The sequence below is a fragment of the Nelusetta ayraudi genome, unplaced genomic scaffold, assembly GCF_046127955.1.
Source record: "Nelusetta ayraudi isolate G7.1 ecotype Tasmania unplaced genomic scaffold, CSIRO-AGI_Nayr_v1 ptg000022l, whole genome shotgun sequence".
Lineage (NCBI taxonomy): Eukaryota > Metazoa > Chordata > Actinopteri > Tetraodontiformes > Monacanthidae > Nelusetta > Nelusetta ayraudi.
Window position 1 is genome coordinate 5,377,789 of NW_027466072.1, and position 24,627 is coordinate 5,402,415.

General features: G+C 44.9%; 2 protein-coding genes across 2 annotated transcripts in view; one reads left to right on the forward strand and one right to left on the reverse strand.

Annotated features, from left to right (window-relative positions):
• poln (polymerase (DNA directed) nu) overlaps positions 1 to 4,542 on the forward strand; it is a 32,261-nt gene extending 27,719 nt beyond the window's left edge. Inside the window, exons 20-24 of the mRNA XM_076028305.1 lie at positions 3,074 to 3,184; positions 3,294 to 3,372; positions 3,604 to 3,671; positions 3,855 to 3,916; positions 4,345 to 4,542. Of these exons, the coding sequence (XP_075884420.1) occupies positions 3,074 to 3,184; positions 3,294 to 3,372; positions 3,604 to 3,671; positions 3,855 to 3,916; positions 4,345 to 4,467 (443 nt within the window). The 3' untranslated portion in view covers positions 4,468 to 4,542. The remainder of the gene's footprint in view (positions 1 to 3,073; positions 3,185 to 3,293; positions 3,373 to 3,603; positions 3,672 to 3,854; positions 3,917 to 4,344) is intronic.
• Positions 4,543 to 8,847: 4,305 nt separating this feature from the next.
• nat8l (N-acetyltransferase 8-like) lies at positions 8,848 to 24,314 on the reverse strand. Its single transcript, XM_076028321.1, has 3 exons — positions 23,813 to 24,314; positions 22,463 to 22,627; positions 8,848 to 13,703 (listed from the first exon to the last, which is right to left on the reverse strand). Exons 1-3 carry the CDS (start codon positions 24,117 to 24,119, stop codon positions 13,336 to 13,338), a joined length of 840 nt encoding a protein of 279 aa, XP_075884436.1. The 5' UTR covers positions 24,120 to 24,314; the 3' UTR covers positions 8,848 to 13,335.
• Between the last annotated feature and the right edge of the window lie 313 nt (positions 24,315 to 24,627).

Sequence of the window (24,627 nt, forward strand, 5' to 3'; positions counted from 1 at the left end):
CTGGGACGGCGTGATGCTGCACCTCACGGTCAGCTTTAATTCAGCTCATCACCATGGTGATCCTCCTATCAGAGTATAGTGCTGGGATTTATGTGGCCGGCACCGCAACCCACGTGTGCGTGCACGCACATACACACACACATATGCACACACACGCACACACTCTCTCTCTTTCATCTGTCTTTGGTCTTTTCTTCGCTTCCCTCAATCTGTTTTTCTTTTTACATCTCCTTTTCGCTTCTCCTATTTTCTTGTTACGTAGTCAAAAGGAAGCTCATCAATAAATTCTCCGGTGATGGAAACAGTGATGTACTTCTGAAGATTCACCGGCTGTTTTATATCGGGCTCCAGGATTAATAGTTGTTTCTGAATTTGAAGTTGTTTGGAAACTGAGGCACAGCCAGATGTTGTTATATTTGGTGGCAATGTGATAAAAAGTGACAGTGAATGTGAATTTGGGAAGTTATGTGCTGTTGTTCTTTTGGCACATTTCATAAATAATAATAACAAAAGAAATAGAACCCAGAAGCCGGAGATCCAAGGATAAAGGAGGAAGGAGGAAGCTATGTAGCACATGTAGCAATGTTATGATATGTTCTGAAAAACTATGTTGCACATACTTATGTCAGTGCATTCTCTTCGGTGTGGTGTCAGATTTACTCTCATCCCAAATAAAGAGTGTAAAGTATGTGCACCTGCACTCACAACCTAATAACACTGACACTATTTAAAGGTGCCTGATTATACCCATTTTTTTATCTTAGTACAATTAACTATCCACCCATTGTAGTCCCACCCTTTTAAGGCAAAATGTAAAAACATTCAGTTTTGAACCTTCTTCTAAAAATAGTTTCTTTGTTGTAACTGCTACATGCTTGAGAGGAGACAAAAACAAATATGTTGCGTATCAGTCCCATTTGTGACATCACAAATTTCCGATTTCCAGAACGGTGTCTTTCGTCACACATTTGGTGCAAGATAAGGCAGCAAAGGACGCTTTGATCCTTTCCTGACAGTTTACTGGCTGGATAGACATGTGTCATCGTTTGAAAACATGTGTGTCGTGAGCTTGGTACAACTATTGTTATCTTAATTTTCACAGAAATGACATGCACAACTTTAAAGACTTCGTGGCATATTGCAAGTGGAGGATTGAATGTCAAAAACATGCACATTCCGGTGTGACTCACTGTAAATACCTGTCCGTCCTGGGAAACAGCGCTGGCTTGACGAATCAGAGCGCTCATCCCCGTCATTGTCCTGCCTCAGGGGTTACATTCCTGCTAGAAAGGGTCACATGCATGTGTCACAGGTCAATTCATCGTGGGGAGGGGGTGTTTTATACCCACTCTGGTGTATTCATTTCCTAGGTATTTGTGCTTGTGTGTGTGTCGTTTCTGTGAAGAGGGTCATTCAGGTTTTGTGCCCTGGTTGGCTCTCCTCACAGCGGGGATGCCAGAGGGATTTAGCTGTTAAACCTGACCCCATTGTCCAGTTGGTGGAATGTACTGGTCCAGTATGTGTTGTATTTGTGTGTTTGTGTACAATGTGTCCACGTGATTGCACTTTTTTTTTTTTTTTTCTTTTTTCACCTCGTGTATGTGTGTGTGTGTGTGTGTGTGTGTGTGTGTGTGTGTGACTGACTGTACTGAGAATACAAGCGTGTCATCCCTTTGTGATGTTTTGGCTCGTGTGGAAGCTGAGGTCTTTGTGCGTATGTTCGGCCTATATGTGCAGATGAATGTGCGTTTGTGTCATTGTAAACATCAACCTGCCGTTACCATAACAACCTTTAGTGTTGGAGGTACCCGTGTTCATTTTGATGAGTCATGATTGTGAATTTTTGATGAACTGGGAGGGAAAAATGAGGTTTAGAACAAGATCATTCAATGTAAAAGAAACACAACAAAAACAGGTTTGGTGGTTTAAGATTCAATTGAGGGCTGCTGTTCAAGTCTGCTAGTAGGACAATTGAAAAAAGGTACAAATGAGTACGTTGTCAACGGTTCAGTCACTTTGTATTGTCATTTCAAGGAAAAACCAGCAATTGTAGAGAAATTAGTATTCGTTTTCTTCTCGCAGCCCTGCATTTCACCATTATGTAATTTTTAGAAAAATCCATTTATCCATGTAGTTATCGTAGGGTAAAGGCAGAGTTTCACCCTGTCAAGTTGATCACAGTTGATCACAGGCCCAACACAGAGACACAAAGTATCACCCGAATTGTAATTAGTGGAAAAATGAACCGTTGCCAACAGCCTGGCCTGCATGTATACGGACGGAAAGCAAGTAAGAGAACCTGAGGAGAACCCATGTAGGCGCAAGGAGAATAATTATAATAATAATAATAGATTGGATTTATATAGGGCTTTTCAAGGCACCCAAAGCCATTTACGTTGAACCCATTAGTCATTCACACCACATTCAAACTGGTTTTGATAAGCTCCATGTGTAGCCACAGCTGCCCTGGGGCAGACTGACAGAAGCGTGGCAGCCAAACTGTGCCAAACGGCCCCTCCGACCAGCACCCAACATCCTCTCACATTCGTACGAGGCAATGTGGGTTAAGTGTCTTGCCCAAGGACACAACGACAGACAGGGATGGAGTAGGATTTGAACCGCCAATCTTTCGGTCATTGGACAACCCTCCTGAGCTATAGTTTGGAGAACATCCAAACTCCCTGAGCAAAGTAATTGAACCCACAACCCTCAGGTTTATAGAAAAAATATGTTATCAATAATTATCATTTCAACAAAATGCAGCCTTGAAAAGCAAATATCAAAATTTTCTAGCAGCAACAGAGAGTTTATGTATATACCAACTTCAAAGAAAGTGTCGCTGTTGGTGATTTGTGGGGTTTAATGAAAGCTGATTTAAAACTATAACCTCTGCATTGAATATATTAGGAGACTATGAATACTAATTTATTCATAGTGGTGCGACAAGATGTCCAGTCAAGGACAGAGGTTAAACCAAGTAGCTCAAAATCAATGGGAGTGAATGGACCGAGCATGAATGTGCTCTGAATGGTACCAATAACCGGTTAGAGTCAACATGTCTTGTGTTGTTTAGGATACGTGCTCTCCATCATGGGTCGGAGACGGACCCTGTCGCACATCAACTCGGCCGACTGGGGCGTCCGCATGCAGGCAGAGAGGCAGGCCGTTAACTTTGTGGTCCAGGGTAGGATGTCGGCTATGTGCAAATGTCCATTAGTTGTTGTTTTCTGGTCTAACAGTGAGCAGCAGTAGTGGTTTCTCCTGTCTGTGTGTGTGTCTGTCTGTGTATGCAGGTTCTGCTGCTGACCTTTGCAAGATGGCAATGATCAGAATCTCCAACCTGGTTGCGTCCAGCAGCTCACTCTCCGCCAGGTACTTTGATTGAAATTGCAAAACAAACGGCGCAAGTTTGCTCCTCTGCTTCCACGCAAAGCATTATTGCATTTCTTCCTTTTATTTTCTATTTGTGGAGAGGAGCCGGAGGGATCGCCAGACAAACTAAGACTGCAGAAGAGAGGGCATAATTCCACCAGAATTGCTCTTTCTTATTTCTGTTTATTTTTTTCTCCTGAAACTACAGCAGTTTTCTTTGTGTGACCACAGGCTCATAGCACAGCTGCACGATGAGCTCCTGTACGAAGTGGAAGACTCCCAGGTGGAGGAGTTTTCAGGTGAGGTTCATAATATTTCGCAAAATGCACCTCATATAAGATTTTCAATGTTATCAATATGATATTATGCTTCATTTTGTTTATCAAGTTTAAGCTGAGTTGGAACTGTTTATGTTTTTCTTTATTTTAGGTGAATAAAACTTACAATATTTAAAAAATTGACTGTTTTGTCTGTGTGTGCAGCTCTTGTGAGGAGCACTATGGAGTCCCTTCAACACATCGAGCACCTTGGAGTCCATCTCAAGGTTTGCAGATAGGTTTTCTGACAACACAATGATTTAGCTGTACAGAATTGTAGCTCTTTGATCAACAACTTCTTCCATTCCCACTGAATTTGCACAGTTGTTGTTTCACTGTTTCCTTTTTGATAACACCAACACACTGATGGGTATTATGACTGAGCTTATGACACGACATCATTGTTTGATTGAAGAGTCGTGAACCTCGTCACTTAAGGCCTTAAAAGCACTTTTGATAGTATTAATTAGTTTTTGTTTTTTTTGTTAAAGTGTATATTGAGTGAAATGTTTTTTCTGTACTTAAAAAACACCTCCACATTACGTTTGTATCTTTTTGTATCTTTTTTGGCCTTGTGGATTTGAAGTGCAGGACTCTCACCTTCGACCTGCCATCATTGAGAAACTCATGGCGGCCGTTCTTGTGCACTTTCTAGGTGCCCCTGAGGGTGACAGTCTCCAGTGGCAAGTCTTGGGGATCCATGTCGGACCTCAACATCCCTCCCAGTAAATCTTCTCTTCATTGTTGTGCTTCTCTCCGTCTTTCATCCTCACCGTAGACAGTTCCCTCGGTCCACCCCGTCCTCTGCTCCCTTTCGGAATCTTCTCCTCGCTGTTTCTCTTTGCATTTCATCCTCTCACACTGCCTCTCCCTTTCTACGCGCCTGCCCTGCATCCGCATCGCTATGGAAACAGGCAGCTGCAGCTCCCTCCAGCTCCTTCTCTCTCTTCATCCTGTGAGAGATTCCTTGTGCTCGTGCTCCGTTTTCACACTCTCTTGTTATAACCAGTGTTTTCTCTGCCTTGTTGCCAAGGTGAAGCTGCATATTTGTGAGCGCTTCACATTTATTGGTTCGTGAAATTAGTTGCTAGCACGATATCAGCTGAGTACCTGTGTTCTGAGTTTTTCAAGCTTTGTTCTTTCTCCGTGAATTAAAGACTTCAGGAAAAAAATCCTCACTAATCTTTCCTTGTCTAAATTCCATTGTATTTTTCATATGCTTGTTTTCACATGTTTAACCTGTTGCCATTCTTATTGGCTGCGTCAGCTCAGTAACATAGCGTGAAAATATCACAAAAGCATAACAATGTTGCACATGCGTTTTAGTCCAAGTCTTCCAACATTATTTTGATGATGCTCCTGTATCTTATGTAAAAACCATCAAGCTCCTGGCTCCCTCCTCCTCATCCTTTATGTGCTGTGATGGCTCGTGCCCACTCTCTCTTTTGTGCCTCTGTCTCTCTCCCCCCCTCCCTCTCTCTCTCTTTCGTTTCTTCACACTCACACATTCCACAGGCATACACAGAAACCACAGTGTGAACGCACTCGACACTCATGCACGCAGTCACCTTCAAGGCACACTGACCGACTTTCCTCATTTCCAACAGCCACGGCGAGACTGGAGCCTCTCTCTCAGCCCCCTTCTCCTCTGTCCTCTAATTAAAACCCCTTCAGTCCGACAAAATGGGTCTCAGCTGCGGCAGAAGCCTTGTGACATTTTTTAACAAATCTTCACCCCCATTACCTATCTTCAATGTCGCCCTGTGTCGGCTGCTAATTATAGGAGCTGTCTTTTCACAAGGCTGCACAAAGGTGGCCGACAGAGGATTCTGTTGTGTATTTTTATGCTTTCACTTAGTTTTCTCTCCCTATTTTTTTTTTTATTTTTTTTTTTTAAGCAAAAAGCCTGTCTGAACCTCTCTGAGTGTCTAGAAGATTTTCGCAGCAGGTCAGCGTGAACAGCCCAGACGCAGCCCCCTGGACAGTGTTATGGAAATCTGCTGCCCTAATCGTTCATTGTGATGCGCTCTAAGGGAGCACATCCCTCCTCCACCACTATAACCCTGGTAAACGTGCATTGTGGCGCCGTACTTTGCACTCTCAGAGCCCAAGTGCTCAAAAAAAGGCAGAGAGGTAAAACAAATTCTAGAGCGGCAGCTTTACGCTGCTCCTTTTATTTGTGCTTTTGATGTCCTTTTCTTTTTAACTGTGGCTGACCAAATGGTCTGGTTTGCAAGAGAATAATTATCCTTATTAAACTTCAAAGATGCGGATACGGTTTATGCTCTTTTGACAGACTGCCGCCTTCACTTTAAAGACCCGCCTCGTCAGAAGACCCAAAGCCCGAGGGTCCGTCTGTTCTCAAGGGCAACGGCGTGAATGAACTTTCCCCGGCTGCCACTGTGGGGGTGAGTTGACTAGACCTACAGACACAGTCATCTCTGTTCACGTCACACTCGCTTCTCCCTTTGCCAGGGAAATAAAAAAAAGGACACATGCTTGCGGGTGCAACATATAAAAGCTTAATGCGTCATTGTTTTTTTTAATTGATACATTATATGTACATCCATGTTTTCAATCGTCGTCATAATGCAGGAAATGCCTTCTTTACATCTATACAATGTTCCAGTTGCTGTCAGTATAAAATAAAGGGGTTAATAAGCACAAGAATGAAGATGGTGGCCGTACAGCAGCGAAGGGAACTGAAAGCTGATATTAGACCCTCATAAAGAAACAAATAAAAAAAAAAAACAGGGTGTCTCTTGCAGCCTCACTCCAGTCAGGCAGATTGGTTGGACCAGATATGGGCCCCGGGGAGTTACTACATTGACCAAAATCACAACATCACTGGCCTTAAAAATGATCCCCTACTTTTGTTTGTTTGTATGTTTTAACCCTGAAAAAAATGTCCCCCTGAAAAAAATGTCCCCCTGTTTCCCTGCTGTGCTCTAATTGTGCAGCTCCGGGCCTCTGTTTGCTCACCGCCGTCCTTCACATGCCGAAGGGCCTCTTTTGTCAAATTCCTCACCATTCAAAGCCTCCCCACCCTCCTCTGCTCTCCTTCCCATACAGGTCCCACTGGTTTCCACAGTCTCTTCAGTTACAACATAAACCTCCCCATCCCTCCCCTCCTCTGCTCCAGTCAAAGCATCTAATCCATCCATCTATCTATGAGTGCCCCCCCCCCCCCTCCTTGAATTCCACCGCTTTTCTCTGGTCGACCTGCCTGCCTTCCCAGCAGTGTGGCTGCGTATCACTCCCCCTGCTGTGCTTTGTGCGGGTCGGTCTCTTGGCAACACGCGACAGCCATGACGGAGGTGCGGGGTCGCAGAGAGCCCCCACTCCCAATCCACCCCCCGCCCCCCTGTCTGGTAGCGGCTCACAACTCGGCTCGCAGACGTACGTTGTGGCTGCTGATTCTATCCCATGGCTGAGGGCTCTCCGCGACGACACGAGAGTTCGAGCAGACAGGAAGCGCGAGGTATGCGTCCAGACGTACAAAGATAAGGGTTAAGCCGCTGCTCCGAACGCAGTACAGCATCGCCAAGAGGATTTCTGAAGCACTGCAGAATCTCTTCGCCGCTGTCTTCGCCTTTACAAGATATATATATATGTATATATATATATTTATATATATATATATTTTACATAATTTAAATCCTCAGTCTCTCTTGAAAAAGGAGAAAAAGTGTTTCCAAGGTACTATTTACAGTGATACTTTACAGTTACTAATTTGCAGAATCGTTTGAAAAAGATTGCACATGTAAAATAAAAAATAATAACAAAATTGTCATACTTGAGAGTTGGCAGCTGCAGCGTGTGTTTTTGATAACTCCTCTATAATGAACAGAGTTGCTGGCATGAGTCAGAAGTCTGTGCGTTACGTTACAAAATTTGCCGAGGTTGCTCTCAGAGAGCGCGGCCACACCGTCTACTTCCTGTCTGCTCCAGCTGCACACCTCCACCGGCCGTCACCCCCCTTTCACTTTTTGTTTTAACCTGTTTCGTATAAACACCTGTACAAATATGCAACTAAAAAAAACACCTTGATAAAAAAATACAGAGTTTTTACAATCAGAACACCTTTTCAGGTCTTGTCAAATGGAGCGGTCGTGACACGGCCGCCACTAATCGGTATCGCGTCAGGGATAGATACAACATCAATGCAGCATTTCAAGTGTTGATAATTGTGTGGTTAATTTGTGGGTTGTTCTGTTTGCTTGAATTTATTGCTTGACTTTGATGGCACGTGGGCAGGATTTTGAGGATCACGTTGGACAAAAAAGGAAAAAAAAAGCCACAAAAGGAATTAAAATGCAGCAATCACCGTCACCTTTGGTCACCTCGCTTGGGGGAAAACAGCTGTGGGTCGCTCAGTGAATCACACATCTTGGTAGCCTTAGTTTTATATATATATATATATATATATATATGTATGTATGTATATATATATATGTATATATATATATATATATGTATGTATGTATATATATATGTATATATATATATATATATATATATATATATATATATATTATATATATATATGTATATACATATACATACATATACGTATACATATACGTATACATATATATATATACATACATATATATATATATATATATACATATATATATATATATATATAATATATGTATACATATATTATATATGTATATGTGTGTGTGTGTGTGTGTGTGTGTAAAATATGTCCTTAAAGTCATTTACATGGGACAGAGAAAAAAATATTCTTTGTTGGAACGGTAGAAAAAAAAAAATCTGTACTATCTGTACCATAATAGCAAAACAAGACACAGTTGTGCTACAAGTGCTTTTTTGTGTTCTGGCACCTGTGGCCTCAGTCCAAAGTGAGTCCTTCCACGTTTGCCACAGTGGAGCAAAAATCCTCAGCAGAGGTAGAGAGAGAGGGAGTCCACGCTCTGGGAATCTGTTGCCGTAGATCTCCTCTCATGTCCCCCGCCCCCGCCACCAACAACCCCCACCCGCCCCCTTTTACTGCCAATGTGGCACATTCCTCCCTCACCCCTCGCCCTCCTCGTTAGGTGGAACATTCCAGGCGACAGCCATCTTCTGAGAAAAAAGAAAAAAAATGGAAATAAAAACTCCATCCGAGAGGGCTGTTGAAAACGATGACGGGTTTGCAGTAAATAATATATTAACAATAGGTAGAGATACAGCTATATACAATGTCACAAAAATGTCAAACATCTAATGCAGTGGTATTGTCACTCTCAAAGAACCAACAGCTGCTTTACACCTTCCCTCCCCCAAACCGTTCTTTTCAGCCATGAAACAAAAGAAAAACAAAAGAAAATATTCAAAACCATAAAAATCTTTCTAAGACCTAATGTGTTATGCATTTTACATTCACAACTTTGTTGAGTGTTTGTTTTGCCAAAGACTGCAACACTTCCACAGACGTGCAGTTTGAAGATCACATGCTCCAACATTGGAGGAAAAACCGACTGAAATATTGATGATGTGGAATAATGATTTTTAGTTTTTATCCAAAAGCCCAAACTGACGTGGCTCATTTTTTGTTTGTTATTCTTGGAAGAAAAATGCCTGTTGGAAGATTTAGCCATCGTTCCTCAGTTTGTCTAGCATGAAAGAGAGTGTCAGTCGGCTGAAGCACTCTTCACCGAATGGGCTCTCTACAACAGGAGAGGCCCTAATGCATCATACCTTCTGAAAACCTTCACCAAAAGGACGACACACTCACACTAAAACAAACCAAAGAAAAGCAAAAGCAAAAACAAAACAAAAAAATAGGATGAGATTATTTTTGAGGATTGTACATCAGCAGAGAAATGGTTTGAAACTAAATGTACACTCTGGTCGGAGTTGCATACAGTTTCATTACTACATTCTAACTTCAGGTAAGCACTACCAGTTTTTCAATGCGAGGCGACTCCACAAGTGTTCACGTAAAAACAGAAAGTAGACATTTTTCAGTCTGGAAATAAATGCATCGGAATCAGTGCACTTTTGTCTTTACAATTCAGAGAATAAATCCATCCTTTCACCAGCCCTCAAAGCCATGCAGTCCACAAAACGTTTGAACTCCAGCGATTGATCTCGGTGCATAAGGCCTTGGCAAAGCCATTTTGGATGATAACACCTTGGTTCAGGTTTTCGTACCGGGTGTTCAGAGAGTTTTATTCTGAATGTTGTCAGGCAAAGCAATTGGAAAGGGTTTTTTTTTTTTTTTTTTTTTTTTTTAGGCAGGTGCAAAAATGGCTCAGAATTGACAGACTTCACATTCCAACGTGAGATGCACAGCTCGGTTCATTTTTACAATCTAACCTTTGTACCCCAACCCCAGGCTTTCAAGACAGTTCAGTTCTTAAGACAACAATCAGGACTGTTGCTGTGTTTCTTCAAGCACCTTTGACATCAACTCTTCAGCAACACAAACTCAAAAAAAAATCATTCATAGCGTGGTTGTGTTATTACACATAATTACATATGTGTGTGTGTGTGTGTGTGTGTGTGTGTGTGTGTGTGTGTGTGTGTGTGTGTGTGTGTGTGTGTGTGTGTATTGACCTTGGGAACATTTTTGGTCCTGTTTGGATGCTCAAAGCGAATGCAACGGGAGTGACAAGAGCACTCACCACACATAGGCTGAAAGAAATCACTGCCAGATTTATAACACTGTTGCATGTTTTTAACTCAAAGAACTGTTTAACTCTAGAAATGTAAAGTAGGCAAAACTAGTATAATCTGTATTTTTTTTTTTTTTTCATATTGTTTCGCTAGACTGCCGCAACAAACCTCATCTCGCTGCCAGTGTTCCCTGCGTCTGCACATGAAAAATGTGGAAGGAATTAAGTTGGCACTGTTTTGCGCCCTTTCTTCAAAGTGTTTGGGAACAAGTTTCCACAAGAGAAAACAATCTGTAATGCTACTCCGCCATGTAACTGAGAGGAAAGTCATGTTAACATCTTTCAGCCAATTTGTGATTAAGGCTCAACCAAACAAAGTTTTGTGGCCACTGACTTGTGGTTCCCTTCAGGTTCACACCCTGCTCTTGCAGAAAACTGATATTTCAAATAAAATAAACAGTCGTACAAAAATACAAGTATGTGGTTCCACTGTATGCTATGTGCTAGGAGATACTTTTGCATTCAAAGACATAGTCATGCAAATAGTACTTTTTTTTTTTTTTTTAGCTCCAAACAAAGGAACACATTTCTTTAATGTTCATCTAAAAAAACAAGCCTCTTTTTTTCTTTGTGTGCATGTGTATTTTTCTGTGTCTGTGTGTCTGTGTGTGTGTGTTGCTGATTTTTTTTTCTGCACTTTTTATTCCAGGGGAGGCACTGTACACACACTGAGTACAGAGGCATGCTGCGCTTGCATTGCTTTTTGCATTCTACAGTTGGTTAAGCTGGCAGGCGTGATGTCATCTAGGCAGCGGCACAGCAGGTAAGTGCATCTCATCCTCCCCACCTGTTTGATGTGCAACGCGACCACCTTACAGAACAACGCCCCCTGTGACCCCGCCTTGGCTATAACCTCCGCATTCTAACTACCCAGATGACATCAGAGGAAGGGCAGCGTCCTTGGGGGGGGGTTTGGCCCAACAAGCTTCACATGGGAATTTTCTTTTTTGAAAAAGCATTGCAGCAAGGCTCTGTGGCGCATGCAGAGACTAGTGGGAAATGGGGGAGACGAGGGCAGTGCAAAGGTCAGCAAGGGCCGGCGGGGGGGGGCGAGGGAGGGGCCCGGGGGGAGGGGGGGTTTCAATGGAAGGTGTGGGGTCTGGCCCAGGGTTGCAGACAGATTTATGAATGGGGATTAAAGAGGGGAGGGGTCTGGGAAGGTTGCAAGACAAAGACAGTCAGTGCTAACTTCTTGCTGATTATATTTGTATTCAATTATTTTTCAGATTTTTTTTCGTCTTATATATTTTTTTTGGATTTAACTGTATTTTTCTTTTATAAAAAATAAAATGAAATTGGACAAATCTGGGACTCAGAGTTGTGGGTGACTGAATCGACTGCTGGTTGCTCAGTCAGAGGATGGCGACGGGAGGGTAGCTTGATGTTTTTCTCGCTACGTTTTTTTTTCTCGGCTGTATATGCGATATAAATACATGGAGAGGAGAAATACTAATGCCAATATAGTCATTGGATGAGATAATAATTTTCTGCTTGTGCTCGTGTTTTGTATGCCTCAGGTTTTGAAAGTATTGCTAGTAGTCATACCTTAACCAAGTTGTTCCCCTAAAACCTGGTGCTTGGGAAACCAAGCGTAGACTGGAGCTACTCTATATTCATTGTTTTGACAGCAAAATTTGCATATTACACTTGTATAACAATGTGAGTATTTGACTTAATAGAGTTATAAAATTATTAGTCAAATACTAAATATATTCAAAATGTTAGAATTTGTTGGCTTTCAATCAGTAAACAGTTTCTTAAGTATGTATAGAGAGAATATAAAGTCTTAATGTTTTGGAGAGTAATACTCGTCTCAATGCAGGAAAGGTGCGTGTCTATTCAGATGTTGCCGTTCACAGAGAACAGTCACGCCCACACACACACACACACACACACACACACAAGCTCCGACATGCAGCTATACTCTATATTAGGGCGGCTATCTGTTTTTTAGAAAGTCCCACCCCCTCCTGACACCCTCAGCCAATCAGTGACGTGCCGCAGATTCAGGGAGAAAGACAGAGAGGGTGAAGGAGCTGAGCGGATGACGAGCGAGGAAGGGGATGAAAGGAGACGGGTGTGTGAGGAAGATGTGCCGCGGCGACTGAAAGTCGGCATACAGCAGCCACATCCTCCCCCACCTCACTACAGTGTTGATTAACACGCTCTCACTCTGGGCTTCACCACAGACTGGCTCCAAGTCAGAGCACCGCTGTGTGTCTGGTGTGTGACCACTGCATCGCACAAAAAGTGGAGATTCCCTTCAACTAACGTCTAAACCCTTTCAGCAACCACCCCCCACCCCCCACCCCACCCCACTGGAACAGGATGCACGCAGAACGTCAGACTCAAAATGCATCTATAGATTGTTGAGTTTCACCGCAGGATGACTGGGAGAATGTGGGAATTGAGGGCCGTTGGACTTGAGGTAAAGGCAGTGGTGCGGGGGAGGGGGGGTTGAAGAGAACGCTGTGGAATACTAATGAAGGGACATTATTGATTTGTGTCACATGACCTCAAACAGGATGGGGGAGGGCCACTGGTTCACATGTGTTCTGCAAACCCCGATTTTCCTTTTTCCCCGTCTCCCATCAAATTACAGGAGATCCAAAGGTACAAAGAGTTACTGTAATAAAATAGTGAAAGAAGTGTGGGTGAAGGGGTGGGGGGGGTCCAATCAAAAAAATGTATATGACAAAGAACCAACAGCAACAAAATCATTATAGGAAAAAAAAAAGTTAGTTGATTTAAAGGTGATTCGTTGAAGTGTTATGTAGTACGCAATCTCTAAATACAGGAAATAATTAAAAATAAAATTAAAAAAAAGCTGTCAGGAGAGGACGTGGTCAGGGCTCTCGGGTGAAGGAGGGTTGATGCTCTCTCTCTCTCTGTCTCTCTGTCCCTCTCACTCCGCCTGCCCTCTCCACCTCCATCTCACTGGCTCGCCCTGTCACCTCTCACTCCTCGCGGAGCTGCATGCGGTAGCGGCTGTAGCGGATCTGGAAGAAGAGCCTCTCCAGCAGCGAGCGGCTCATGCCGGGCAGCCTGTAGTCCTCGCTCTGGCCCGTTTGGCGGAAGCCCAGCGACTCGTACAGCTTGTGGGCGGCCAGCTTGACGGCCGTCGTGCCGAGCACCACGGCGGCGTAGTTGTTGCGCACGGCGAACTCCAGCACTCGGCGGCCCAGGGCCTTTGCGATGCCTTTGCCGCGGTAGCGGGAGTCCACCGACATGCGGCGCAGCTCCACCGTGTTGTCGTCCTCGCGCCCCTCGGCCGCCACGATCCCCACCACGCGTCCGTCCAGCATGGCCACCCAGAAACAGGAGCCTGATGGGGGAAACACAGGGAGAGGGACACTGGCATCAGGATACTGTACTGTAGATATTAATGACTTAAGGAAGCGCTTAATGTTGTGTGTGCTTTTGAAGCTTAGCGTAAGAAGATGGAAACATGCAGCAGACAGACGAGTGCACAGAGTGAAAATTTTGGTTTGATTTATAGAAAAAGTAGTTCCCATCGACTGCGTATCATTTCAACAAGCTTCTCGATAGTTTAGCTACTTTTGATTTGGGAATCGATTTTAGAGCATGAAGCTCTGGCATTGGAAGTCGGTATTTTGATTGACATATTGATATTTTAGTATCGACCCCACATCACTACAGATCGGGGTGAAGCTGCGTCCTTCCATTATCTTCAACGCTGCATCGCCTCCGTGTCCTGACATAGCGGCTTCACGGGGTCCGAGAGGAGGTAGTCAGGGGTGGGGGTGGATGAAGGGAGTACATTAAGAAGGAAGACAGTGTTTGACTGGCGCCTAACGGCATTAGCCGCTCACTGAGATGTGCCTGATTACACGCGCAGGCATGACAGAGCTCCCGCACGGAGGCCACAGTGTAGCCCAGCACAGACACTGGTGATATACAGACAGATGAAGCAGTGTGACACATTTAGACAGACACGAGGTCACTAGCACGTCAGCAGCCAACGCTCACTTCCAGAGTCACACCAAGAATGTTATCCTTTGATAATAATGCTGCACCATGGCGTTTGAGTGTCAGAGCTCAGGGGCCTTGTTTGGTTCGACCTTTTGATGAAACTTGAATTTACCTTGAATTTCTCACATTTACAGATTTGTTTCAAATCTATAAACGGAATATGTTCGACTGGTAGGAAATATCTCCTTACTAGTTACTATTACTCAGCTCTAATATTATAACTGATAATGATAATACTCTAACGCTATAATAACACTATAATAACATATTTCAGATTCCTTCGTCATCATCCCCAATGAGTTGTTGTTGTTGTTGTTGTTGTACGAGGAGTTATGGGGTAACAATTTGGCTTGACAACACGTTTCTGCGAAAACAACTGCGTGCTCATGTTTTAATCGAGTCTCGTTGTTTCTAACGCCTGTAGGTGCACACGCTGACATCACCTCCCTTGCTGGTTATAATCTTTCAAGGAAAATGACCCTCTCAGCCTCCTGGTTTTTATTATTATGATTACGTAACCACAGTCAAAGAGCCTCTCCATCAATGTCAGTGGTGTACATGGCATGCGTTGGCAATGTCGTCTGGGTTCTGTGCTCGGGTGCCATCTGTTCATTACAGATAAAGTAAATCTGACTGTTCTGCGACTGGCAAAAAAACAAACAACAGCTTCCGTCTGTCTGTCTGTCTGTCCTGCGATTCTCAATTCTCTCCATATCCTTGCCCCTCTTCCCCTCACCTACATGCTCACAAGACCCCCGTGCCATCATTTCTGCTGAATGCTCCAACTCTTGCGGTTGCACAAGCGCAAACCGGGCAGCAGCGGTGACTTCCTGCTCCTGCTGCGGTCCCTTTGTGTTGGGAGGAATTCAGTGCCCCTACATGCAGGTTAAAGCTGATCCCGAGCTTTTTCTTGAATCAAACGGTTGTTGTATGTGGTGTGCAGCGGCAACTGGAACACCCCGAGCGCTTCCTGCTGGGGTTGGGCGGCGGGCGGGGGGGTTACGTCATTTGAAGTCTACCCTGACTTCTCTCTGCAGAGGGAGCTGAAATTTTGAGTTGTTTAAAGGGACGATATGTGACTTGTTGAGCTACTCAAATCTTCGTAGGACCACTAGAAATGAATAATTTATCTTGACAATATGGAGCTTTAACGGATACTTCTTCATCTCAGTATCATGTAAGGGGCAAACCTCTTCCACCAAGTGAAGTCAAACGTCTCCAACCCCCCACCCTCTAATGCCATGGGATCATATTTCACTATAGACAGATGTTAACGGTACGGTGTCGGCTCCTGCAGCGTTGTATCGGCATTATTCCGTCCCGGGCTGGAGGCGGAGTCAGAGGAGTGCGGCAGGCCTCCATAAAGCCCTCCTGACCATCTGTCCAAACTGAAGCCAAGCCAGGAACGAGCGCAGAGCAGCCAAGCCCGCACTCTGACCCAGACCTATGCATTACTCCACTCCACGTCTCAAAAGAAAACGTCATTTCATTACTCAAGACAACAAACAAAACACCGGCGTTGAAAAACACCCAGTTCTGATAAGTTTATCCCCATCTCGCCCATGTGACTCAGCCCAGCTGCGCGTGACGACCTCTGAACCTTCTCATATCGTCACATCTGCTGCATCTGACGGTGCTGCTGGTAAACTGGATGGACTTAGTTGAGCTGATATCATCCCTGCTGGGAAGCTCACTTCCAGGAGATGACCAGACTGTGATCCTCAAAGCTAACAGAGATTAGCTCTGAGGAGAATAACATGGAGCTCCCACAAGCAGCTTACCTGCTATTAAAACAACACAGACGCTCTTTAAATATGCTAAATCTATCCTTAAATTATACTATTTCCAAGACATCAGAGCTTACAGGCATAGTGTCGCATGTGATGGATACATTTCCGACATCAGCCTATGTGAACTGAGGAATGTACCACATTTTCAACCGCATTTGTGAAATTATTCTGAATCTGGAGCATTTCTTTTTGCAAACTGTCAAAATTTGTCTTTTGTGCTTCAGACAGGATGTTTCTCGAAGTTCTCAATTTATCTTGCACACCCATTTGGTTGAGAGCCCAAAGAAAGTGCCTGGAAAAAGGAGGTAAAGCTTAGCTGGTTGCACAAAGCCGTGATCCATCGTCAAACTGTTGACGATGTTCTTAGAAGAAGTTGTTAAGATGGAACGATGTAGATGGAGGCGTTGTTGCGTCTGTCTTTGGCTGTGACAAGAGCACGATGAAGGAGGATAATTGAGAAGAGCTGCTCATCAAGATCTCAGGGAGGTCTGTAAGTAATAAAGAAAATACCACTCCTACGTGAGCCGTAATCAAATTGGAATGTGGAAATTGGGCGTCTGGGAATGCTGTGTCCAGATGCAGCTGTGTCCCGTACTCCCTCCTACTGAAGAGCGCAGATGCAGAGCATCATGTTGAAAGTGATAAGCGTGGATGAATTCTTGTAAGACAGAGCGCAACAAGTGTCTCTGCTGTGTATTTAGCTCCTCGCTAAAGAGCAGAGGCGCGGTCGCACAGTGCAGGGCCTGTGATCGGTCAATGAAACTAAAAGTCCCGTGAACAAGAAGTCGTTTATTGGAGACCTCTGACAGGAACAGTGAGCAAAAGAGTAGGAGGGTGAGGGGGTCAGGGCGTGGGGCATCAGCGTTTACGGCGATAGCAACGATCCTGAAAGGATCTATTATCGCTACTGGGGCATACTGCCACCGTGGGGGGAGAGAGAGACACAGAATCTACCCATGATCGCAGAGGAAGGGGGGAGCCGAGGAAAACAGATGCTCCGTAGGTAGAAAATAAATCAAGGGAGGAGATAAAAATGGAAAAGTGCAGAGGGGCTTGCGTACAAGAACTCTTAGGCCCATGTGTGCTTCTTTGTGTAATTGGGTGTGTGTTGCTGATGCTGAGATATTAAATCTCCGGCAGGACTCACAGGGGCACACAGAGCAACAGGACAGAACAGCTCCCTCCCTGAAACGAGGACCTAATTCAGTTGATCAGCGTTCAGTCGAGACGTCGCTTCGCGGTGCTGCACTCAAAATTGGCTGGGCTGTGTGTGGGTGTGACGCCACTGTGAGCGCATGCTGCTTTTGGCTTTGCGGTCAGTGTCGGCTGAACCGCAATGAAGCTCGATTCTCTACAGTGAGAATAGAGTTTACCTTTGTTCCCTTTGTTTGTTGGAAGCTTTGTAAGACACAAAGTCACAGACAATCAAACTGACGCCCTGTTCAGCAAATGAAAAGCTTATATCCCACTTTTCATCTGATTTAATTTGAGAGCCCATAATAAAAAAAGAAAACATTGATCATGAAACTCCTTCAATTAATCAAAACATTCCGTCATGTTTTTCTCCTGCCCTCTCCTGCCTGCAGTAACGCTTCGTCATGCACTTCCATCATCTCACATGGGAACACACCCGCCTTCTCAGGTCAGAGTGCATGCTGGGAGTTTATGGATTAACTTGTCATGTACAACCAGCGCATCAGCAGCTTCTTCCTCTGTCAGTGAGGGCGAACACGACATGCGTGTCTTTCACAAACATACATCAAGTACAATTACAGATAATGAATAATTCATGGTTATTGACACTTTGGCTCTGTAGCAGGAGCCTTTAACTTTCCGTCAAGAGCAGTGGGTGCGTCGTCACATGGTGCAGAGACTCATTTCCACCTCCATTAGCTCAGGGAAAGTCATTATCTGGGCTGTCTCTCTTGGTTTTACTGCCCTCTCCTCCACCCCCCCGACATGCATGCACACTTTTTACACACACGCCACATTTCACTGTGTACATGCCGCTGTTCACGGTTTTACTGCAGACACTCTAGCCCGCTTTCATTCGCCGGGTCATAGGTCATCAGGCTGGGCTTCACACTGGCATGTAAAATGTGGCTCTGAGCCGTTAACGCGTTGCCCTCCCTCCGCAAAACTGCTTCCTTCCTAAACTTCAACTCGCTGGCTTGGCTCAATCAAAGGAGAGGGCATCTCATCTGTGAGGCACAAAACTAATCAACAGCTAATCAATAACAGGGTTTGCGATTGGTCACAATCAGGGGCTGAGATCTATCACCAGGGAGGGAGGACATGCAATCAATGAAGCTGCCACCAACACCCCAACATGACCTTTTATCGCTGATCTCCAGTTTCTCACTTTGAGCAGTTAATGACGGAACGTTCACACTTCCACCAGATAAACACTTTGTGATGAAGAGCTTTGAAGTTTGTGTGTCATGGTGGAAAGACAGAAAAAGAACAGGTGGGAAATAAGAGTGAATTAATAGCATTTGCATGCTTGTAAATGTGCAAGATGTTTCCATAACTACAGGGACAAATATTAACTTTTAAAAGATGTATTTAACTATTTGCTTATTGTGCAGTGTGCAAAATATTCTCTATATCTACAAAAAATATAAATTGACATTGCAGTGACACGTCATTTTAAAAAGATCGAATTTGAAAATGGTAGGACACATAACAAATAACTTATTTGATACATTTTACATAATCTGTCACATTAAACAGTTTTCTAAATGAAGTTAAATGTAATATGTTATTTTTTTGACCACATTAGTCATTGTCCTCATCTGCTTTGTCTCATAAAGTTTGCACTGTTTGAGAATGGTGATGTGGCAGCCCATCATCAGCATAGATGAAAATTTTAAGAGAGAAAGAGAGAAAAAGGCAAAGCCAGGAAGGATAAACATGAATGCTTTTTTTTGGCATTTACCACAGAGTGCAGTATGGCAGAAGAAGACAACAGGTGCATCATTAATCCCCGGTATCTGCAAGTCTTTTCCCTCACATTCTAAACATTTTTTACAGAGCTTATAACAAACCCAGCAGGTTCGTAATAGTCTGATTGTGTTCATTATGTCTTCAGTTTTCATAGGTTTGCGTCTTTATTTTGATCAGACAAGGGTTCTGTTGAAACTTGACATGTTTCAGTGGATCGGACCAGCTTGTCAGAGTTGACAGGTCAGTCCCACCTCCATAACATCAGCTGATAAAGACGAGTCACAATGCAACAAAGTGACACTTCTGAGGAAGGCGGAAGCTGTGCTGAACATGTCAAGGAATGACAAACAGAACCCTTGTCTGAGCAAAAGAAAAACACACCTGTAAAAACAAACCCAGCAGGTATTGCTTGCCCAAGCTGCTGCCCACTTTCTGCGAGCGACCACTAACCTGCCCGCCCCTCTTCAATGACCAGCGCATAATAGCATCTCCTGCTTTGATGAGTTTCTGCCCCTGGCCTTGACGCCTCATTAAGCAAACACTATGACTGAGTGGGTATCAAGTCGAGCCGGGGGGATTTGGCTCAGTTTCTGCTGCCGCTCTCATTATATTACATTCACATTTTAGGCACTAAGCAGCTTCAGAGTGACCTGTTGGGATTTGAGAATATCTGAAATGAAGTGAAGGGAAACACTGTCTCTCTGTAGTTAAAGTCAAATACCAATGAAATTGCACTGCATTTTCCAAATAAACTTTTGAGATGAAGCGCTGGACTGCTACTACCAGCCGTAGTTTTTCTTTCCCTGTTAGAGACATAATACCAATTTGTGAGGGCATCATTTGACAAAACAGGTGTTGGCCTGGGCTCATCATGTAAAATAAAGTGTAAAACTGCACAAAATATTGTGAGTAAAAAATGCAAAGGCTCCATGAAATGGGATTGTGGGCTGATGAAATCCAGACTGAAACATTTTACCCTCTTTATTTATTTATTTATTCATCCATCATACAGTATTATTTATTACTATCAGGTCAATCCAGATAGTTGTGGAACTCCATTATCATTGCTGATTCGGCTCGTAAGTTGTTCAGTCGTTGTTTCTTTGGCTTGTTTTAAAGTATGACTACACAAACACAATATTATTACAATTATCTGACAAATCAAACTGGTGACAGCTGAATGAATCCTGGCGATTACTCAAACACAAATTAGATAAGATTGATAATTATTGTTGCATTGCTGTTCCTACTCTCACAGGCAAACGTGGCTGAAGGCTTTTTCTGCAGTGCAATAAAATAAGAGCTTTTGAAATATTAAACACTATCTAACAATCTTGTTCTATTATCAAACACGCGTGACACTAAACTCTGCAACCCTCCTACATAGCTCACAAGCCTCGAATAGACATTACGCTCACCCATTGCCAAAGCACACAAGCCAGTTTCCAACACCAACGCCTACAACACTCCCAACCAGTGTTAGTTACAGCCCAAATTTCATCAAGGCTGTGAACACACGTGTATTAGATTTGCTATCTGCCTTACTGGAAACTGTGTTCCAGAGTGAAATTACACAAAAGCAGTTGGAGAAAAGATTAAGATGCCGCTCAAGCACTTTGTGCACTTCACATAATAATGCACCCCTTTCATGCTAAATGCATCCTTGTCCGTTATTCAAACAAAACACAGGATGGCACGTTGTTGCCCAGGTGTTCAGCCCCTCCCCTCCATGGGGCCCATTGAGTTTGCACAGATATAATCATTAGCATTGTCCCGGGGCGCTGGTGCCTGTCCTGCTCTAAACCATCGTGGCCCTGCGGCAATAATGGGAATGCTAAATTGCAGTTGTGTGTGCGGTGTGTTACCAGGCCAGACGGCACGGTGTCAGAGGGACAGAGACAAAGAGCAGGGGGGCAATTGACCGACTTAACCAGCACCACCTTTTTTCTCATTTTTTGGGGAGGATGTGGGAGGGTAACCTTTCATGGCAGGTAGTTTGTTTTGATTTCAATACTGAAATCTCAAACATTCATGGTCTTATAAAAAAGATTTTTAGTCAGTATCTGGAAAGCATCCTTTCCACCCCAGAAGAAGAAAAGAGAGGAAGACGGGAGGGCCTCAATAGCTCGCCATTGCTAAAGAGATGAGCAAAGATGCTACCAAAGTAGTCAGAAATGGACAGCATTTCAATGTTAGAAAAAACGTTAAGAAAAGCACATGGTGTTTCTCTTGTCGGAAACTATCTTTTCACTGAACTCCTGGCTTGCTTTATCAAGTGTTTTGCTAAACACTGCAAGCGTTACAGCCAGTTAAGGATTCATTTACGTGACAGCTGAAGTTATTGCCCCTCGCACCAATATGATGCCTACAGCTTCCAGATGGCTCATTGCACAATTTGATTGGTCCATTTGATTTATTACCTCTAAAGGCTTACCATCAATCTTGCTAACTTCACATCGCAAGTCTTTTTCATGGATATTATAGTCCCTGTATTGAAATGAGCCATATGCCCTCTACGCAGCACCTTTGAACCAAGGAGAATCAGATAAAATCTTGTGCAACAATGCTAACTACTAGAGAGATTACTGTATGCTGGTGCTGCAGTAGTGGCTATTTAAAAAAAAAGAAAATCAGAACTGGGAGCATTACAGCAAGAGCTCCATGAATCACTGTGCTAGTAGCTATAGTGATGCTGCAGTGCCCCATAGAAAGTAATATAAAAAGCTTGGTAGGAAAGTTTTGGCAGGAAATCCTGTCATCTGACTTTTTACGACATGAATATCCAACGGATTTCGAAAATGTCTACCACGCCGTGTTTGCGGAATAGGTTTACCAGGGGTAAACTTATCATAAAGGTAATGTGGCTGGCACCCGCTTCAAACCCCACACCAGAGAAGGAGAAATAGTTCAGAGATGACACTGACTTTGGATTGATTATCCCAATTAAAAGCTCTAGTGGAGGAAATGAGCCGTGCCAACCCCGGTGTACCGACGAGAGCGTATCAGCAGTTTCACTGCGCTTGCAATCGATAGCCTTGTGATGCAGCAGCTCTCCAGCACCTCTCCCCTTCCTCACAGCCAAAGAGGAAATGGGAGGGAGGGCGGTGGGGAGGTGGGGCTGAGAAGGAGGGGTGGGAAAAAGGAGAGGGAAAGGGGAGGGCTGGGAAGTGGAAATGACCTACATATTCCATGAGCTGCCTCTGGATTCTCAAGACTTGGTTGCCTGCTCTGACTTCCCCGCTGTTCCAAAGTTATAAGCTCAAACTTTAGGAAAAAACACAACGCTGGTGGTGGAGCATTGGCAGCTAACAACACACACACACACACACAGATAAACAACGTTTTTGCAGCTTACCCGTGGGTGTCATGTAATAAGCCTCTATGTCAGCCATGTCCGTGTGAAGAGCACAGTCCAGATAGTTTTGGATGACTTTCCAGCTGTAGTAGTAGCGCGCTCCCATGAGAAAGAGGGGCGCGCAGCAGGTCAGCGTGACGGATTTGGTCATGAAAAAGCACATTACTATGGAGAAATGGAAGAAAAATAAACGAAACCTGTCAGAAGAGAGAATCACATGTTTGATTTTGGCGGAATTTGACCCCTCAGATACACACAAGACAAAAGAAACAGTGTGACACAAGCACGATTAAACACTTTATGCTATATGTGCATTTACAGAAACAGAGATTTTACATTTTCTTTTGGACGCTGGGGGGGTGGGGGGTTGGGGTGGAAAAATTTGAATAAGTTAGTAGAGAAGCACAGGAACAAGTTTTGATCAACCAAAAGCGGTTTTCAACCCAGTTGGTCGCAAGCAGAGCAGATTGGCCTATATTACAGAATTCAATTAAATGTGTCGCTAGGCGGCGCCGAAACGCAGCATGCTGCGCATCATGTTTTATCAGGCGGTAACCTGTAACTTCACTCTCTTGTCACTGCTGTATCAAGTTGAGCTTCTTCCAAAAAAATTTGCGGCCAAACGGGATTTTGTGCGGGCTTTGAGGCAGAGCTCAGTAGGAGCCCAGTGGGAGGTTAGTTTGACGCTTGACTCCAGAGTCTCCCGGCCGCCAGCCTTCTTTCATTATCGACGTGCGTAACGACGCGGCTCGGGAGAGTCGGCAGGCGGCGCTGGCAGCGTCAACAAAAGCCGAACCGGCGCGTTCATGGCGCAGGAGGATGTTGGGTGCGTTTTTTTTCTTTTGTGCGCCATCTCTTTGGGGACCAGAGGCTACCTCCCCACCCCCCAACTCCCCAACACTCATTCATTCACTCATTCATCCATCCATCCGTCCGTCCGTCCATCCATCCAGCCAGCCAGTGGACGTGTCATCGCACCGGCAGCGAGCGAGGCCTGCCGGTTCCAGCCTCTTTACACGTGCACCACGCGCACGTCCTTTGTTGCCGGCGTGCGCCTGCGGCGGAAACGAGGCCGACCGGTGTGTGTGTGTGTGTGTGTGTGTGTGTGTGTGTGTGTGTGTGTGTGTGTGTGTGTGTGTGTGTGTGTGTGTGATGCTGCAAAAAAAAAAAAAAAAAAAAAACGCATATCAAACTGCGCGTCTCGGGGAGGGGAAGGGAAGCGGAAGGGGAAGAAACGTTAAATGTGCCTCTGATTCAAAGGAAGGCGATTCGTCATTAGCCGCGTAAACGAGTGTTTGCAGGCGGTCGTTGTCGTTGCGGCTCGAGGATTGAGAAGGAAGCGCCGCCTACCTGTCAGGAGAGCGTAGAAGAGCTGAGTGTGCGGCTGCTGCCGGAGCCCCCTGAACGCCGTGTTGGGTATCCTCTCCATGATGCCCTCGTAGAAGATGCGCCGCACCTCCTCCTGGTCCCCGAGCTCGAACTCGCGGATAAACACCGCATCCTTGCGCACATCCTTGGGCTCGGCGGCGCTCAGAGCCGCGCCGGGCGCCGGGGAGGTCCACATGATCGAGTCTTTTTTGGTCCCACCGGGTATAGCGTCGTGCTCGTCGGCAACGATTTTAGTCTCGCAAACCATTTTGGGAGACGAAAAATGCATGCAACTGGCCGCGAGGGGCGGGGGGGCGAATAAACGATAGAGCGGAAGAGGAAGAAAGAAGGAAGGGGGTGAGTGAGGGTGAGATGGGTTGATGCGTGAGGTTTCGGTAAAAAAACAGAGAGACGATGGATGGGGGGTAAGACGGAGGGGGGTGTTCTGCTGCAACCCTGAGCGCTTTTAGTGACAACCGAGGTTCGCCGGTGCGCGCCGAGCCCTATTTATCAAGCGGCGGAGCGGGTGGAGCCGTGCGGAGGGGACGGGGCGGTGCTCCGGCTGCACAGATTGGTGGAGGCTGTGAATGCTGATGGACGAGCCGGGGGGGTGGGAGGAGGAGGTGGAAGGAGGTGGTGGAGGAGGAGGAGGTGGGGTGGGGTGTCGCCATCCAGCCACCTGAACAGTGCAGTGTGCCGGAGTAGTGTGTATTTTGAGGATGTGGGGGTCTCGTGAGACTTCTCTGGCGGATGGGGGTGGGGGTGGCGGTGGTGATGGTGATGGTAGCGGAGACCAG

Bases quoted from the DNA above. Each gene is read 5' to 3' on its own strand.
- nat8l (XM_076028321.1), bottom strand. From the start codon at position 24,119: ATGCATTTTTCGTCTCCCAAAATGGTTTGCGAGACTAAAATCGTTGCC. The intron at 22,628-23,812 runs GTAGGCGGCGCT...ATTTCTCCATAG, and splicing joins CTTCTACGCTCTCCTGACAG to TAATGTGCTTTTTCATGACC. The intron at 13,704-22,462 runs GTAAGCTGCAAA...TTCCCCCATCAG, and splicing joins TTATTACATGACACCCACGG to GCTCCTGTTTCTGGGTGGCC.